The sequence below is a fragment of the Drosophila serrata genome, unplaced genomic scaffold, assembly GCF_035046125.1.
Source record: "Drosophila serrata isolate PLE 108 unplaced genomic scaffold, ASM3504612v1 contig_334, whole genome shotgun sequence".
Classification (NCBI taxonomy): Eukaryota; Metazoa; Arthropoda; class Insecta; order Diptera; family Drosophilidae; genus Drosophila; species Drosophila serrata.
Window position 1 is genome coordinate 1073115 of NW_028257232.1, and position 18957 is coordinate 1092071.

The window sequence follows — 18957 nt, forward strand, 5'->3', positions numbered from 1 at the left end:
AAATTTATGTTGATGATTTTGTGTGCGGCGTCGGCCTATTGCCAGAGCTCTGAAGTTCCCGAGTTTCGTGGCCAAAGTCATGGACTCTTTGCTGGCGGCGCACGCAGACTGAAATTGGCAGCCAAAGTTGGTAGGCCATATATATATATATTCATATATATAGATATATATATATAGACATGGGGAATCCATGGACAATGCAGTTTTGGACCGCGCAAGCGGTCATTGGACTTGCTGCCCACCCAAAAAGGCGGCACTAAATTGCTTTGAAATGCCGTTAGAACAATAATTGCGCGCACACCATACTGCCATACTGCCAACATATGATTGGATCGGGCAGATAGACCAGCTTTTTGCCAATTTATTGAGTTGTAAAATTTTGCAGACGGCCGAGTGCAGCGTATTAAAAATAAATAAATTAAAAGATGTAAGCCAGACGGAGGCTGCCGCTCATTAGAGGCCAGCCATCGGATGCGGAGGGGAAAGCCGGAGCCAGAGAGCAACCGGGATGCTGGGATACCGAGATGCTGTGATGGTGGGATGCTGGAAAATAAGGAAAAAGCCAACGTTCCAACCCACTCCAGACTAATTGCCCAACATAAATGTGAAGGCAGGGGAGTTCACACGAAATTTCAGTGGAAATGCACCAGAAAAAATGGTTTTGGAATGGATATTGATAGGAAAAGTTAACTAAAATTTATGTATAACAAATATAAACAAAAATATCACAATACTAATGACTTGCTTACCATTATTAAGTAACAAAAACTATACAAAAAGGATCTAAGAATGCAAATTTATATTCGGTAAAAAATGTTTCTGGCAGATTCTAAAGAAATTACCAATAGAAAGAGAAATATCAGGTCGGTCAGCTAGTATTAAATTAATTTGTTTATAAGTCTTTGGTGTTTTTACCTTTTTTGCAGTGCAACTTTTCCTGTTGCTGCTGCTGCTTCTGCTTTTCACCTTTGAGACAGTGACGAATGCCACTTCCTTATTGCAAGGTCAGACGGCCGCTCTCTGAGATTCCCCGGAACCCCGAAAATGCAACTGCAACTTCATAGATTGATGCTCTGCCAGCTGCCGTTAGTCGCGCGATTCGAACCGCCAAAGGAACGGGGAAAAACAAATGCAGAAATGCAAAACTTCACACCGAAATTGGCAGAGCCTTAACCAGGTCCAAAAATAGTCAGCCCCTCTGGCTTTATGTCGCGTTGTGTACCCGCCGTATGTTAACAATAAACATAAATTAATGAAATGCCTCGGCAATAGCGGCATTGCAAACAAATTGGAAAGGGGCAGGGGGATGTTTATGGGAACTGATGCGAATGGGAAGCACTGTCGTCGTCGAGTCTCTCACCTTGTTCGTCGTTCTTTGTTGTTTGTGTGGCCATTTTCGGGGTAATTTGTTGTATTTCCCATTTAATGTGGAGGGAATTTGCAGCTCTTGCTAGATGTATTTAAATTTTTGCCTACGTTTTATTCGTTTTTTATTTGTTTAAATAAAACAATTAATATATACTACTAAACTAAACAACAAACTAAAAAACGGGACTAGAGAGGAATGTTAACGACTCAATAAAGAGATGCAAAGAAGTGACACCTGTGGCTGAGTAACAACTTGGCAATTCCAAAACCATAAAAGCCAGACACTGAGAGAAATGTTGAGAGATTACAAAGAGAGATGTGTTTTTCATAAAGAAATATTTTTAGAAACTTTAAATATCATTTAAGGCTGAATTTAAGTTGCTTTAAAGATGCCTTTATCTATTAGTGCCAGTTCTGAAATATTTATAAACTATTTCTAAAAGATAAATATATATTTCCATATAGAGTTTTGGTTAGGGAAATATATGCTGAACTTGTAAAAATTATTTTAAGCTTAAATCTATTTTTGAAATATTTTTATTTCCCTAAATTTGGATTTAACAAAGCTTTTCCCCAGTTAAAAAATATTTTGAAACAATTTCAAAGAACTATACATATTTTAATGAAGCTCATTGGTAAGGGAAATAAATATGAATTTATCCCTTACTATCTCTGCTAAAATAAGTATTTTTACTATTCCTAAAAACACCATATTTCTTTGTCAAAGTGCTTGCGAGTTGAAGTATCTTCCTGGCTGGCTGTCCATGCAAATGATTAGAATGTTTCAGCAGTTTCAGCAGCCTCCGAGATGGAATGGAAGATGCCACAGCTCAGCACCAGCTCAGAGGGAACTGCACAGTAGTTGAAGCTCATCATTCGGATGTGATTAACTTAAATACACAAGACATAAATATTTAAACGCCGGCGGCCATGGGCGAAAGCAGCAATGAAGCGTGTTAAGTGCGGTCAAGGATGGGACTGAGAATGGAGTTTCAGCGGATTGCCGGCGGCACAAAATTGCTTTCAGCTTTATGCAAATGCAGGGTCCAGGCCTTACCATAAAAACCAAGGGGAATTAACAGGAAAGAAAAGCAGGAGGAGATGGGGATGGGGATGGGGATAGGGATGGGGACGAGGCCTGGCCATGGCCGATTGTGGCACCTTGTTGATCAATAATTGCCACACGACAGCTAAATGGGCTTTAATGCCACGTTAGCAGCCACGGCAGCATCCCAAGGAAACGCAAATCAAATTCAAATGATGTTGTAATGCCGACACCCCGGCGAGGCAAATGCCTTGGAAAATCCAGGAAAAAAGGAGGAAAACCGTTGAGACAATGCCCAGGTGGCACGCAAATATTTCTGAAAAAAGCAGTGCAGAATAAAGGCCGCAGCTGGAAGATTATATTATTAGAATTGAACATGCAATCTGACAAGTGTTTAGACCGCAGAATAAAAAGAAGGAGAAACTTAAACAGAGATGGGTTCTAGGGAATCTGAAAAGTACCCTTTAAATGTGGGGAAAATATACAAATATACAACAAAATATTTCTAGTTGGTATTTAGAATTTTAAGATGTATTTTTCATATATTTTAAAGATTTCAAAAAATCAAACTAAAACTCATAGCCATACTTGGGATACCCTACTTCAGTGAGTGCCAGGAAAACACTTCCTGGTTCTGTCCAGATCTTGGCCCGGCTAATTGCCCGGCCATGAACATAAACATAAACATCGAGGCTATAGAGGGACTCGAGGGACTTGGGAGGGCCCTGACTCTATGGATTTATGATTGCATTTCCTGTAACTGCCATGGCCGAAACGCGAATTGATCGGTCACCGTTGCTTTGTCGCCCATGGTGCTGGCACAATGGGACACCGTCGTCGTAGTCAGCGGAAATGCCACCGTGGTCGCCATCGCCGTTCTCAGTCTCATTGATATTCCATGGAGACTTCACAGAAGACCCTTGTCTAATAAGGTATTAATAAGTTTTTGCCAGGCAGAGACAATTGCCGTTGCATTCTTGGGCCTCTTTGTTGGCTCTTACCTGTTAGCTGTTTAGCTGTGTTTCTTATTTTTTGCCTTTCTTCCGATCGTGCTGCTGAATTTTAAGTGCTCGATTAGTTATCCACACTGAGCAGCAGAGGTTTTATGCTTTATTGAACATAGATTACGATTCCTAGAATGTGGCCATTTAATTCCCTTAACTCAAGTCGTAAATATTAGGGCAATGGACATATAGGGCCAATAAATTGGTCATTATTTTAATCGATAAACAAGATGAAATGTTCCTAGAATGTGCAGTTATCAATCCAATCAAAGATTGCAATTAACATAGTGAATAGTTTTCCTTTTATCTTTTTATTTTAATAGAGTTTATTTGCTAATTAACTAATTACTTATTTTCCATGGTTACCTAGTTAAGTATCTTTAATTCAACTTCATAAATTCTACACCTCCTGCTGCAGAGTGTAAATCCACGACAATGACACAGACAATCTGACTGATGCAACAAGCTAAAATTAACGTATGAATGTCAGATTGCTGCTGTTGCTGTTGCTGTTGCTGATGTTTCTGATGTTGCTGATGGGTGGAAGTTGATGCTGCTGTTGCTGTTGCTGTTGCCACAAAGGTCGTCCAGCGCGTGCTGTTGCTTCTGCCTCTACAACCACTTCTGCCAGTTGGTAGTTGACGTGACCCGAAGTCGAGTGGAGTTGAGTCCGGGGTTGAGTTCAATGATTAATCGGACACATGACAAAGATGCGTCAGGTTGTGGGAATCGCAACGGAGACTTGGCCGAGGCAGAGTCTGAGACTCGGATTTGTTGGTTGCAGGTTTCCGAGATTCGCCATCGATTGGCAAACCACTTGGACTTGGATTCGGACTTCTAGTGGTCACTTGTGACACACTCGGACGACGGGCTACGTGAGATTGGGGAAATTGCACTCGAAAAAATCAGTACTTAGATTGGGAAATAGCAATGGGAAGTATTTATTTAGATTCAATTATGGAAAAACCTCTGTAAGGATGAGTGATATATGATATTAAACAGAAAAGAGGTTTGATTTGAAAATATGATTCCCGATTTCTCTCTCTGTGAGGTACTAAAAGAGCTGGAGACGGGGGAATACCCGTCCTGGGCCTGTTGTTGCAGATGCCAATCGGGAGATAACCACACACTCACACTGGCCTACAATTTCAATACAATATTTGAAATAATTGGCTACAAATCGTCATTACAATGCTGCAGTTGCCGGTTGCAGTTGCAGTTGCAGTTGCTGCTGCTGCTGCTGCTGCTGCTGCTTCCCGTAGGCCACAAATTGCAAGTTGGCTTAAACTGCTGCTGCCGCCTGACCTACGACACCATCATGCGGCTTTCCCTCTGCGATCTCCGCCCCCAAAGAGAGCCGCCTCAAATTACTATTGATACTGATAGCACAACTTGCAACTGGCAACTTGCAACTGGCTGCAGCAACAGCAACAGCGACATCAGCATCAGCATCAGTAACTTTTGTTCTTGTTCTCTTAATGCGTTACGGTAAATATTTTGTCTTCATTTTTACTGTTACTGCTAAGATCGAGATGAAGTTGAGGCATCATTCCCTGTCCAGAGCTGTCCCCCATCCAGCATCACTTCTGGTTGCCGGACTCGGACGCCAATTAGCCAGGTTCTCTGTGGAGCAATGCATGCGGGCCTTAAGCTGCTGGCTTAGAGAGTGGCAAGGGGTTAGGGCCATAACATGGCAGAGGCTTGGCCAGGTGCCAAGAACTCAATCATTGCATTTGCTGAAACAATTGACGGTTGCTTAATGTGCAAAACGTGAGTCCAATTTGCATGACAACAGCAATGGCAATAGCACCACAGCCACAGCCACCACAATGCCAACCTTCATTAGGGTGAGGAAATCCAAAAAAAAAATCTACAGAAGTAACTTTGTGCCGAAAGATTTGTGCTTGATTTCGATGTCGATTTATTTTAAATCGAAGTCGAACAATTTATTAAACTTTTGCCCATCGCAGGGCAGAGAAGATCTATAGAGATGGGAGCATATGATATAATATCTAATTATTACTATCTAAAAACTACAGTTCTTATAGAGAAAGAACCATAGATTATTAAAACTTAGATTGTGCTAATAATAAATATTTAATTTAGTATTTAATCCAGTACTTGTAAGTTTAATAATTATGCTTGATTATCATCATCTCCCTTGATGACCCCAATTTTCTCCGCTCCTCTTTTTCCTCTCGTGTCACGCAGCCTCACACTCACGCTCACGCTCTTCGGTGAATCCCCCGCGATTGCCACTCTGCAGCCTGCAATAGGTCACGTGTTTCGTCGTGTGTCTGGCCAAAATATCAGCAATTGAACTATAGACATTTTGGCCAAATGCAGTAAGCAGGCCAAAATGCCGCGATCCCGCTTTTCTGTATTTTTTTGCCTTCGGTCTAGAGGGAAGCAGTTTGGCGACGGCGCATCTTGGCAAATGTCAAATGCAAATGCGAAAAGCCAAAACTCTGTCTGGCTGGCACCTGCTAACTTTTGCACTTTTCGTCTAGGCCATTTCTCTACCCCCAGAAGCCGTGGCAGCAGTTTAGTTTGCCAGTCATAATTAATACACTTAATTTGAGTTACTTAGTCGCCAAGTTCTTGGTGGCAGCAACGGCGGCGGCTGCTTCATTAAAAAGCCATTAGTGGGAGATGGATTTTCACGGCCCTCGGTTACCCAGCCCACTTTCTAATGCACACAGAAAAATATATAGTGTGAAGCTATAATATAATTTAAAACAAGATCTAAGGTTTGCTCAAATGAGTTTCTGATCAACATCTGTATATTGAAATCTATAGGATTTCCAGCATTTCTCACCCCAAATCGACTTCATTTTCGTTCTTTGTGTGCACAACTTTCCTTATGGAGGGCATTCATTTTAGCCATGTTTGTTGGCCTGCCGATACAATCAAAGACTCTTGTCGAGGAGACTCTGGAGTGTTGAGTGTGTCAAACAATTTATAGTAACTAGCTCCAGCTCGAAGTTTGCGTGGGAAATGCCGTTGATCGTTGCGATCAGCGTTTTTCTCCTCTTTTCCCCGATTCGCCGCTGCACATGGAAAATGCAAAGTTGATTTTATCGCCGACTCCAAGTCGGTTTTGTGGCTCTCTGCGTCTACGTCTCACTGTCTTGGCCTAAACTGATTTGCCACTTGACAAATGAGTTGACTGCCCCTGCCACATGTGCAATTTGGAAAACAATCCAAATCCACTCCACCTCCTCCTCTTTGGCTTTCCACAAACAGTTTTCATAGACGGGGGGCCAATTTTCCTCGGTGGCAGCAGCAGAAGCAGAAGCATCAAAAGGAAAACAGAGCGAAACAAAAGGAGTTCTTCCGCTTTTGACTTTGACAATTTGCGCATTGATTTAGAAAATAGCTCTTCCATTGAATCGGAGCACTACTGCTCTCCATATGAAAATGACATGGAAAATAGGGGAGGAAACTCTGCGAAGTTGGCCCAGTTTTCCCAGGTAATTCGAGGCAGGAAATACCCAGTAAGAATTTGTGACGGAAGTTTAGTTTAAGGGTTTTATATATTATATGACCAAGGCAAACATTTAGACAACTAAAGTTTGGGGCCTCTCCCAAGTCCTTTTAATTTCCTTTAAAGGAATCCCTTGTGCTATTGTCCAAAACGGTTCCAAGATACCCCGCTACAGGGTATTTTCCGAGGAAAATTGGCCAGAAATTGAAGCTATCAAAAAGCAACTTGCCCAGTTAGCCCAAGACAACGGCCGAGAGTCTCAGACTCAAAAACAAAACGGAGGCAAAAGCGCAACGAAATTTCGGATACTTTTTTGGTTTTCTTTTTCAGGGGTTTTGGTGCATTGAAAAAAAGTCATCATAGCCTGACCTTCATTGTTGTGTTGCTTCTAACATTTAAATTTGTTTTTCTTTGCCATTTTTGCTGGTCGGTTGGATCCGGTGAGCTGCTTTTGTTTTGCCTTCTTTTCGATTTCAACAGAAAACGTGCCAAATTCGGCTGCCAAGTTGCACGTTCCCCAAAATTTAATACAGTTTGGCTAGGTCTGGGGCTTGGCATAAGCTTTAGCTTTGACCTGGCCTGGTCTCTGGGTCTCTAGACTTGACACACATCCAGAGAGGCGGAGTCGACAGCCCCTCGCCGGCCTTATCAGGGTCTTATCAGCAGGGAGGGCAAAAATTACGATTAAAATGGAAGCCGAGGGCGAACATTCAGTCGGAAGCTGCATCTCTCGGTGAAATGTTGGGCATTCTGAGTCTGTGGCTAATTTCCTACCTCTTTGGCCGCATCCAAGGGCGTTCGGTTGGAGAGCTGGACGAGTGGCAGCAGGAGGTCAAAACTTGGCTTAAAACCCTTAAAACCTACTCAAAATCGCCTTTGTATTCACAGTTTCTCGCTCCGCAGCCTGATACCACAATCTTTGTCTACAATCAAACCGATAAGGAGCTCCACTTGGGCCAGACATGGCGTTGAAATATACATATAACATAAAATTTAAGATAATAATAAATTAAATATTGCTTGGAGGGAATACATTTTATTTATAATAGTTGGTTATAGTATTTGCATAGGTATTAAGCATCTCTGGCAGTGCCTTTAGAACCTATAGGTGTAGACACCTCCGGCTCCCCACTGGGGACGACTGTTTCCATAGGGTCCTCCGAGGTGCTGGCCATACTGGCCAGTGGCATCAAGGGAGTGGCGTCCATTGTTGCTCTGCCACACAGGAGCCTGGGCATTGAGGTTCAGATCAAAGCCCTGCTTGGGAGAACCGCCACCACCGCCATTCAGTTGGAAAGGACGACGATCTGGAGGCGGTGTGAACTGCAATATGAATAGAATTTAATTAAAATATCACGCAAATTATGTGAAATGTAACTTACATTAAAATTTGGTGGATTCTTTTGTTGAGGATTGGGTTGAGGATAAGCCCAGGCGCTGGAGAAGGCACAGGCCAAGGCGATTAGTAGGAAGCTGTGAGCGAACTGCATTTTGCTTTGATTCTGTCACCTAAATGTGGCTAGAATCCGAGTGGCGGGATCTTTTATACCAAAGATCAGAGCGACATTTGCTTATCAATTTCGTCAGATGATTCCCCAACAGGGAATCCCACTGGAGAAGCCAACGGTTCTGTGGTTCACTTGTGGATCCCCACAGCTACTTGATAAGGAGGTCATATGTAGTACATCTACATAAGTAAATCCCACCCAGACACAATCAATAAGATGTACCGGAGACTCGGGTTGTGGAATCACTCATGTGTGTTCAGTTGGGCTAATAATCATCACTCACTCTTTTGTTTTTAAGGGGGAGTACTGGGAGCCAATGTCAAGCCATTACGAATTAGCCATAAACATGCATTTATTACGAATGTGTCCCCATTTACAAAGGTAACAAGATATAAAAAGAAATAAAAGTAACTTTGAGAAGCCGAAGATTGTATACCCTTCCGGTTTAAAAATCTCATAACTTAGCCAAAAAAACATTAATTTTAATTCGGAAAGCAGTCCTATGCTAGTTTTTGTTAGTGTAATAAATCTGCATACTCAAAATAAAATGTAAAAAAAATCAATTTTTTCAATTTTTTTTGACAATAATAACACACCTAAAAAATGTTGAAAAATTTAAAAAAAAATTATGTACTTTTTTAATACCTAAAAAGATTTGCCTGTCGATGCTGATCAAGAATATATACGATTTATAGGGTCGGAAACGACTCCTTCACATTTTTTCATGCTTCTGACTAAAATTATAATACCCTAAAATCGAACTAAAATATTTTAAAATGTTCGTTGCAAATACTGCCAAATTATAAAAAATTAAGTATTGCCATAGGTCTGGGTATTCATTTCTATTTCATATTCAAAATAATTGAATCAACCTTCTTAGGTTATGCCATACAGCTGATTAGCTATCTGGCATACATGGCGTATACTTAATTTGAAAACCCTTAAATTACGTATACGCAGAGTGTGTCTTAAGGAAGAAATTGTTTACAAAAATACAAAGCCTAAAAAAACGCATAACTAAGCCAAAAATTAATTAATTGTAATTCGGAAAGCAGCTCTATGCTAGTTTTTATTAGGGTAATAAATCTGCATACTCAAAATAAAATGTACAAAAATTCAATTTTTATAATTTTTTTCTGGCAATTATAGCACCTTACCAAATGTTGAAAAAATTGTCAAAAATGTATGTACTTTTTTAATGCCTAAAAAGATTCGCCTGTTGATGCTGATCAAGAATATATATGATTTATAGGGTCGGAAATGACTTCATCACAGCGTTTTATTGTTCTGACTAAAATTATAATAGCCTGCAAGGATACATATAAAAAAATGTAATGTATAAATAATGTTATATACCCTTAATATAAATATTGCTATATAACTCTTCTAAGTTTCTTACTTGATTTTTGTCATTTTCTTTATTTTATTAAGCTAATAACTCACACACTTTTACTGACTGTCAGCTTCTGTTTTTCAATCACCAAAAACTCCAACTTTTGGTTAAAGAACTCCCACTCAAGATGGCTTTCCCTAAACAAGAGATTTCCTGGGCAGCAAGATTCTATAAAAATGAAAAATTAACGACCCACAGGTTCCGCCGGTTACCTTCGAGAATCGATTCATCATTCTTCGTCCGCAAGGTCAACTCAATTCGGGTTTCCTTTAGGTCAGATTAATGATGTGAAAGCTTACGTGGTAATAACCAAATTCGGTTGTAAAATGGGCTTAGAACATGGGGCCATCTTCATGAATCATTTTTTCTTGGCCATTTTTTGTTTTTAACAAATTGTATTCGCTTTCGTTGACGCGGGGGGAAATGGCGTAATATTTGGCAAGGCATGATAAATTTCCATCGAAGGTTCTCCCGACAGTTTACGCAATAAATCCAATTAGCAAAAAAGACAAAAGACAACAAAAAAGAAACACTTTGTCGTGGCAGGTTTCATTAAGACCGCCTGTCATCGTAATTTGTTAATTTGTTATTACCCAACCGAATTGGCCAAACAATATGTATCCACAATTAGCCAAACTGCAAGATCATCTGTGACCCAGCCTCAGTATCTCACAATGTGAGCCTCTATGTTCCGGGTTTAGAAGAAACCCAAGGACTCTGATGGCATTTTAGATATGGAAATTATGAACAGGTAGACATATGCTTATAATTGGTAATTTATTTCATATTTAATCAGATAAAGCGCACGGAAGATGTGGGGTTTAAAGTCTAGAATATAAATGCTAAACCCCAAGTTCCGTTGAAACACGTACAAAATGTTACTTTTAGGAATTTATTTTCAAAAATATTCTACAGTACATAAAGATTGTTTATAATTTAGTTCGCATTTAATGACCTCCGAATCTGTAGCGATAAACTGTGCCAATATCGTAGCTGGGCGGGGAATTACCCCAGGGTCCGCCCAGGTGCTGGCCATATCTGGCATTCACATCGACCTCATGGCGTCCATTATCGCTCCTCCAGACATTCTGGCTGCCTCCGACATTGAATCCAAAGCCATCGCCTCGCTGGCCACCGCCTCCTCCCTGGAGATTCAAAGGATACTGCGGTGGTGGTGTGGATGGCATGGTCATGTCCTCCTTTGGCATCGGACTGGACAGAGTTGCTCCAATAATGCAGGACAGCAGGACGAAGATAGTGGTGGACTGCATCTTGATTAATCTTCTGTTTGTGAGGACTGGTAAAAGCTGACTGATAATTTTTCTTGAGCCGAAGAGCTCCTTTATAGGTTGAACGGTGGCGAAAGGAATCCCCGAAGCAAGCTTATCAGCAGAGAGGGATTCCCACAAGGGGATCTTGTCTCATATTTATGGAGCATCTTTATTAATAATAAATATATGAAATAGACAGCACAAACCTATAGTATAGAGTAGGTTTCGAGGTGACATGTAGAAGAAAAATATATATAATTGTGTAGAGTATTGTTATCACTAGAAGTCCCTGAAAAAATATATACAAAAAGTATTCACACCTATATGGTACCGTACTAAAGTAGTAGCAGCAGAAGAAAATATATGTATGAGTAATATTTCTAAAACTTAATTATAAAAACAGAAATCTTAACTCATTAAATAATATATTAAATACCGAGATGCTCCCTAAATAAGAAATGTAAAATCTTTACTCCCATTAATTGTAAAAATCAATTTTAAATTCCCTTCGCAAGTATGTAGCTTGTGAAACATCGACCTTTTCGTTGTCACTCGAGTTAATATAAAACTGTAGCAGCGGCGGCAGATAAAGCGCCATGGATGTAAACAAACATAAATACAAATATAAATATTTAATACGCATTAATTGATTGAGAGAGAGAGAGAGAGAGAGCGGCGGGCAAACGTAAAAGTAAACAAATGGGGAAAAGCAGACACAGTTTCCCTTCGGCAGTCGAGCTCGCAGGCAGTAAGGAAAAATGTTGAAACAATCAATATTTATGAAAATATTGGCATTTCTCTTGCTCTGTTGCTGGGTGAGTGAAAAATATTAAAAGTTCATTACAAAAAGTAATGAGAATCTGCAATTGTTATTTAATTCACAGCTGGGACACGTCACCTGCCAATCTGGCATTGATCGGGAGCTGGAAATTGGCCAGAGGGAAGGTCCGCCGGAAAAGCAGGAAATTCCAGTTGGAGATATTGCCCAGGGAAACTGGGACTTTGAAGGACTTCTTTATAACTAAATTAAGAACTTGGCTGACTTTACATTTTCTATATACAAATTTATAAAAATAAATAAATATTTTTTTACACCAAAATCAGCTTATCAGTTTTTGGATTTTATTAAATTTTTTGCAGACTTTTAGGCAGACAACTTTTTAAGAAATATCTATTAAGAACTTATGGGGTATAAGAAAATAACTAAAACTATAGATTTTTAATAAATATCTGAAATATAGTAGTGTTATATCCCTCGTTATGGCTTTTATTCATACCCTTAAGATACAACAATTTTAAACATTGAAATTGTATATTAAAAACAAACCAAGAAATATATTTTCCGCAGCCAACTCTTAGGCTTTCAAAAGTTTATTTAAAAGTAAAAGTCCGCCTCTAACTTTGTTCTTTTGTCTTTATGAAATTCAAGAAAATGTGTTCTACTAAACACACTTTAATATGTAATTATACTCTTTTATATTTTATTTTATTAATTCCTATTTATAATTTAGGGTCCATAAAGCAAGAGATACGTGTGCAACTGTGGAAGGAGAACAGTTAAAAATTCATGATTTTGGTAATTATTTAGTTTTTATTAAATACATACTAGCCAGAGGCCAAACTGGAAGACAGGCGACAGGAAAAGGCATGCTAAATAAAATTCCAAAAACTAAAAATGTGGATCTGTACTATAAAACCATGATGAAAATATATAAAATCAGTATTTTCTTAATTATCAAATTTAGAATATAAACTCACCTCTTTTAGTGCCAAACACAGAATAACCGAGGATATTATTTGGCAAACCATCACCACAGAAATTCCTATCAATACATCCTGATTAATAGTTCCATGAAATGTGTGATACATGAACTTCCTCTTTTCGTGACCTGGAGGATAATTTACTGCGGTAAAAATGTATTTATTAATTGCAAAATACTTTAATTTCTTCATTTAATATTTTACTATTTCATGTGCCAAGTAAGCCCTAATTTACTTGTCAAAATATCAATATAAATGATTCATTTGTTTATTAATAACCCACCATAACAATCCAAGATATAGGCATAGAACCCAAATCCTGCCAAAATATTCCACGTGGCCAAGCTGACAATGACACACCAGCGTTTGTTCTCTTCATTCGGCATAGTTTTCTTCCATTTATAAATGATATATATATGATATATGATATATATATGAGTTGGGAAAGAAATTTAACAACTGTATCAATGAACGTGTGGCCTGCCCTGAACGAAAATCAATTTAGCCACAGGTTCAACGGACTTTACGACAAGTGCGTGTCGCTTTTGCTCGATGAAAAACTAATTGCGACCATTAAGTATACGGACCACGCCCACCGCAAAAGGACCTTTTACCCAGAAGGGGGCCTTTCCCCGAGGGAGTTGCCAATGGCTACCTGGAGTCCCAAACTTTTGGCCCGTAACTGGAGCACTCAATAAAATGGGAGCCGACATTAATGGCCAACGATTGGAGTAACCTCCAGGGAAGGTAGTGGGAAGAGGAACCGTAGACCCTAGAACCCGGGGGAATCCTGGAGAACCTCTCTATTGCCCCCGGAAGGTGGCAGCTTTGACACGCTTCCAAGTATCAATGCGATTTGTTTGCGGCACGCGATCAAACTTTTCTGGATTTCATTTCTATTTATTTCCCCTTTTCCCAGTTTTTCTTCTTATTTTTTTTTAGCTGCATTGCAACGGAAGTGAACTCGAGTCCTTTGGCTGTGGCTAGGTAATTGCGTTAATTTCACTCGAATTACCATTCACATCAAATTGTTTACGCCTCCTTTTGTTTTTCTGTGTCTTGCATGTTTGGCGGCACTTTTGTGCAGGATATTTGCCCGTAGTCCTTTGCTCTTTGGATGGATCCTTGATTCGTTGCATGTTGACAGCCTAATTATTAGCAGGAAAAATATCCCATTGGCGTTTTTTTAGGCTTTTAGTAATTTTAAAACAATGAAAACCTTTAAAAACTATGTAAATGCCTTTATTACAATTTTAGTCAGAAGTTTGCAACGTAGTGAAGGAGTCATTTCCGGTCATATAAAGTATATATATTCTTGATCAGCATCGTAATCGGTTTGGCCGTCCGTTTTTACGCGAACTAGTAGTATCTGAACGATACGATACTTTATACTCTCACTAGTATATATGTAAGTAAGAATGGCCAAGATCGAAGAACTATAACATATAGCTGCCATAGGAACGATAAAGCTATTCGTATTATCATATTGCGCTTGCTTGCTCTGCCTGTATCGCTCTCCCTCTCTCTCTCTGCATCTTAAGAGGCATGCCTGTCCCTAGAGATACTGCTTGCTCTCTCTCTCTCTCTCGCTTTCACTTTCTCTGTTCTCTTTACTTGGAGAGTATAAATACAGGCCCAGCAGCAGCTCTGGCCTCATTCTGTCCGCGGCCTCCGACCTGTTAACATCGTTAGTGATAGTGGAAGTGATAGTGATACCAGCGCAATATATCTGGATAACCATGGAGGTTCTAGCTTTGCTATTATTTACCAGGTAATTGCCTTGTTGTCATAATCCCTATTACTTAATTTTAATTTAAAGTGACACAGCAATTTGTACTAGGATTATCTAGAAACGAATATTTACAGTTTTAGCCTATCTTTATTATAAATTATTCAGGCATACTGATTTCTTACTCTTACTTTCGAAACAGAAACTGACTTTGGCTCCAACTTTTGCCACCTTTGCAGGCTATTATTATTTAAGTCAAATGCTTAAAAGAAAGTGAAGGAGTCGTTTCCGATCCTATAAATAATATATATTCTTGATCAGCACGAACAACCGAGTCGATCTAGCCATGTTTGGCAACAAATTATTTTTTTTTTAATTTGCTCATTTTTATAATTTTGTCAACAATTTACAAAATTTTTAATTTTACTACATTTTTTAATTGAGTATGCAGTTTTATTAATCAAACAAAAACTAATACAGGACAGCTTTCCGAACCAAAATTTATTGATTCTTTGCTTATTTATGCGTTTTTTTAGTCTTTGTTTTTTTGTAATCAATTTCTTCCTTAAGACACACTCTGCGTATACGTAATTTAAGGGTTTTCACATTAAGTATACGCCATGTATGCCAGCTAGCTAACCAGCTGTATGGAATAACCTACGAAGATTCAACTATTTTGGATATGAAAATGAAATGAATAACCACATCTATGGCAAGACAGAATTTTTTAACGCGGCAGTATTTGTAAGGAACATTTATTATATTATTTATTATTATAGTTTTAGTCAGAATCTTGTAACGCTGTAAAGGAGTCGTTTCCGACCCTATAAATCATATATATTCTTGATCAGCACAAAAAGACGAGTCGATCTAGCCATGTTTGGCAACAAATTATTTTTTTCCAAATTTTCACATTTTTTAAGTTGTTCAAAATGTATAAAATTGTGAAGTTTAAATGTAAATTCTAAACTGAATATGCAGATTTATTAACCTTATAAAAACTAACACAGGAAAACTAATTGAATTAAAATTAATCCTATTTCGACTGAGTTATGAATTTCTTAAACTTTGATTTGTGGAAAAAATTGTCATAATAAGTATAAATATCGATTCAAAGAATGCGAATATTTCAGACTTAGTTATGTTCCATTTCCGATACGATCCCCAAATTTAACTACAAACTGAAAGCGTATATAAAAATCAATAAAATCAGGGTTATTCCATTTTCAATAAATATAGTTGTAGACTAGTCAATTTCTATTATGTTTCATATAATTTCCATCTATTACGGAAACCTATAAATAATAACTTCCAAACATTCCACGTGCATTTACTCGTCTTTCATTCATTTTTTCGTATTTTGTTTGTTTGGGCCACATCATCAGTGGCAGAATGTCTGAGATTTACGATCTATTGCTAATCAATAAATAAGTTGCCGAGAGCGCTGATAAGATAATTGTAGCTTTTAAGTAGCTGCGGCTATTCCCACCTCACGTATGAGTCTCCGGAAACTTGGTGCACTTGTGTCTGGGGTACTTTTGGGTGTGTGGGTCAACGTATCTCCAACCGAAGAAGGTGCAAACGTGGGCAAGTTAGGAAAATAGACTACAGACACCTTGGTCTTGAGTCACTTGATAATAAAAATATATTTATGGGAATCGAAAAGAGAAACAAATATTTAAAATGATTGTGTACTACATTTTTACAAAACGAGAAATGTCTAAAAAATATGGTTATTCGACTATGTAATCAAAATATCCATATATTCTATCCCTAGTATATTCCACCATTACACTGCTGAATTTGGGTTCATAGACCAAAGTGCCGCATGAGTGGACCCACTGTTTCCGATAGCCACAACAGGTGTTATCTAAACGAATTTATAAATACTATACGAACGAATACTATCTTAATGTTTCCGCGTCAGCTGAACCGAGACTTATTCTCCGGCGGACAGTCAGTTCATAATCGGCTTTCTGGCTGAGTGGTCGTGCGGTTCTCTAATAATTTGATTCCGAATCGAGACGAGAGGCATTATCTTGCGCGGAATTTGCTCATTTAAATTCGAGACATTCGAGCCATGAAGTGCCTGATAGTGTTCGCGGTGATTGTGGCCCTGTTCGGGGCCTTTGCCGGCTACGGTTACCTGGTGTTCACGGATCTGACCAAGCCGCTGCCCAAGCCGGAGTTCAAGGATGACACCTATTGGGGGCCGGGCGATGTCAAGGACTATAAGCCGGACACCAAGCTGTACGAGTTCAAGTTGAACGTGCCGCAGGAGGAGATCGATGATCTGAGCCAGCAGCTCAATCGGACTCTGAAGCTCACGGAACCGCTGGAGGGGATTTCCTTTGAGTATGGCTTCAATACCTATGCCCTGGAGCAGTTCGTGCACTACTGGCGGGACAAGTACCTGACCAAGTGGGATGAGCGCCAGGCGCTGTTCAACTCCTTCAAGCAGTACACCACCGAGATTCAGGGGTGAGTTTTGGATGAGACTTTATAACTTTAGGATATTCGAAGTAAAATCGTGATTTTCCTGCCAGTCTGAACATTCACTTTATCCACGAGAAGGCCACGCCAGAGGCCCAGGAGAAGAAGCATGTGTATCCCCTGCTGCTGCTCCATGGCTGGCCGGGATCGGTGAGGGAATTCTTCGACTTTATACCCATGCTTACCAAGGAAACCAACATTACGGACTACGCTTTTGAGGTGGTGGCACCCTCCCTGGTGGGCTATGGTTGGTCTGATGTGAGTACAAGCTTCACCTATAGTTACTTAATTATTATAACCCCTAATCCCTCTTCAGGCTGCCACTCGTCCCGGCTTCAATGCCGCCGAGATGGCAACCGTGATGCGGAACCTTATGCTGCGTCTGGGCCACAAGAAGTTCTTCGTCCAGGGTGGCGACTGGGGCAGCATCATTGGCAGCAACCTGGCCACTCTTTACCCGGAGAATGTGATTGGTTACCACTCCAACATGTGCGTCCTGCACTCCCCCCTGGCCATCCTCAAGGGCATCTATGGCAGTTTCTATCCGGAGAAGTACCTGCCCTCCAGGTTCTTCGTGGATCACCACTTCCCCATTTGGGACAAGTGGCTGGAGCTGCTTAAGGAGAGTGGCTACTTCCACATTCAGGCCACCAAGCCGGATACCATTGGAGCTGCCTTGACCTCCAGCCCGGTGGGCTTGGCCTCGTACATCCTGGAGAAGTTCCAGACCTGCACTAATCCTGGCCTGCAGCAGGACTTTGGTGCCATTGTCACGGTCTTTGGTCTGGAGGCGGTGCTGGACAACCTGATGGTTTACTACCTGACCAACTCGGCCACCACGGCGGCGCGTTTCTACCTGGAGAACGTGTCCAAGGCGTACAGGGATCTGCAGCTGGACCGGGTGCAGTCCCCGGTTCCCATGGGCTGTGCCCGCTTCCGCTACGATCTGCCCTCGGTGACGGACTGGCAGCTGAGGGACAAGTTCCCCAACCTGAAGCACTCCATGTACTTCCAGCAGGGCAGCCACTTTGCCGCCCTTGAGATGCCGGCGATGCTCTACAACGACTTCACCGCCTTCGTGGGCAAGGTGGGTCTGCACGGCGAGCAGCCGAAATAAATTGTTTATATTTTATTGTACTTACTAGTAAAAATTGCCATCTTTGTACTTGGGGTGGGTTCATGGGACAAGCTGTTCGTTCTGGCTATCAGTAAAGTATTTGCAGCTATCGCTTGCTTTTGTTTATTTTTGTCCAAAGAAATGAAGGTACTTTTATGGCAAAATAATATTTTTATCGGTATAATAATAATAAACATACAACAAAGGAGGGTAGCCCGAAATTGGCTTAATTTGTGGTTAATTTAGTGCCAATTTAGTCATAAAAATACTCGAACAATATTTGAAGAAATAAACCACGAATTTCCCTTATTTTTGTTTAGAAATAAATTATAATGATTAATAAAATATAAAGGCATTATTCTTAATTGTTTAATGTAGAAGTAAGGTCCTTACAAAACTAGCCAGAAAATTGAAAGTCAAAGTTTATTTATTTTATCTATATTTTTAAATGACAAATTTGTTTTAAAAGTTAATGCTTAAAAAACTCATAACTTTCCCAAATCAGCATTAATTTTAGTTCGGAAAGCAGTCCTATGTTAGTTTTTATTAGGGTAATAGATCTGCATACTCAAAATCAAATGTAAAAAAATTCAATTTTTTTTTAAATTTTTTTCTGGCAATAAAACACCTTAAAAAATGATGAAAAAATGTTCAAAAATTGATGTACTTTTTTAATGCCTAAAAAGATTCCCCTGTTGATGCTGATCAAGAAAATATATGTTTTATAGGGTCGGAAACGACTCCTTCACTTTCTTTTAAGCTTCTGACTGAAGGTGCAATA

At 39.7% G+C, this 18957-nt stretch overlaps 6 protein-coding genes across 6 annotated transcripts; 3 read left to right on the plus strand and 3 right to left on the minus strand.

Moving 5' to 3' along the window:
- Positions 1-7496: 7496 nt before the first annotated feature.
- On the plus strand, positions 7497-7929 carry LOC110184083 (uncharacterized). The gene is made up of 2 exons (XM_020952469.2): positions 7497-7735; positions 7793-7929. Exons 1-2 carry the CDS (start codon positions 7643-7645, stop codon positions 7874-7876), a joined length of 177 nt encoding a protein of 58 aa, XP_020808128.2. The 5' UTR covers positions 7497-7642; the 3' UTR covers positions 7877-7929.
- Positions 7921-8443, minus strand: DptB (Diptericin B). Its single transcript, XM_020952467.2, has 2 exons — positions 8287-8443; positions 7921-8227 (listed from the first exon to the last, which is right to left on the minus strand). Exons 1-2 carry the CDS (start codon positions 8392-8394, stop codon positions 8000-8002), a joined length of 336 nt encoding a protein of 111 aa, XP_020808126.2. The 5' UTR covers positions 8395-8443; the 3' UTR covers positions 7921-7999.
- Positions 8444-10683: 2240 nt separating this feature from the next.
- DptA (Diptericin A) lies at positions 10684-11131 on the minus strand. The gene has a single exon (XM_020952475.2). It carries the CDS (start codon positions 11074-11076, stop codon positions 10753-10755), a length of 324 nt encoding a protein of 107 aa, XP_020808134.1. The 5' UTR covers positions 11077-11131; the 3' UTR covers positions 10684-10752.
- A 623-nt stretch (positions 11132-11754) lies between these two features.
- On the plus strand, positions 11755-12176 carry LOC110184094 (uncharacterized). Its single transcript, XM_020952479.2, has 2 exons — positions 11755-11891; positions 11961-12176. The coding sequence occupies exons 1-2, from the start codon at positions 11835-11837 to the stop codon at positions 12099-12101; spliced, it is 198 nt and encodes a 65-aa protein (XP_020808138.2). The 5' UTR covers positions 11755-11834; the 3' UTR covers positions 12102-12176.
- Positions 12177-12572: 396 nt separating this feature from the next.
- LOC110184049 (uncharacterized) lies at positions 12573-13238 on the minus strand. Its single transcript, XM_086837935.1, has 4 exons — positions 13121-13238; positions 12835-12980; positions 12683-12764; positions 12573-12616 (listed from the first exon to the last, which is right to left on the minus strand). Exons 1-4 carry the CDS (start codon positions 13221-13223, stop codon positions 12573-12575), a joined length of 375 nt encoding a protein of 124 aa, XP_086694061.1. The 5' UTR covers positions 13224-13238.
- A 3105-nt stretch (positions 13239-16343) lies between these two features.
- Jheh3 (Juvenile hormone epoxide hydrolase 3) lies at positions 16344-18210 on the plus strand. Its single transcript, XM_020952430.2, has 3 exons — positions 16344-17047; positions 17113-17317; positions 17376-18210. The coding sequence occupies exons 1-3, from the start codon at positions 16647-16649 to the stop codon at positions 18174-18176; spliced, it is 1407 nt and encodes a 468-aa protein (XP_020808089.2). The 5' UTR covers positions 16344-16646; the 3' UTR covers positions 18177-18210.
- Positions 18211-18957: the final 747 nt, after the last annotated feature.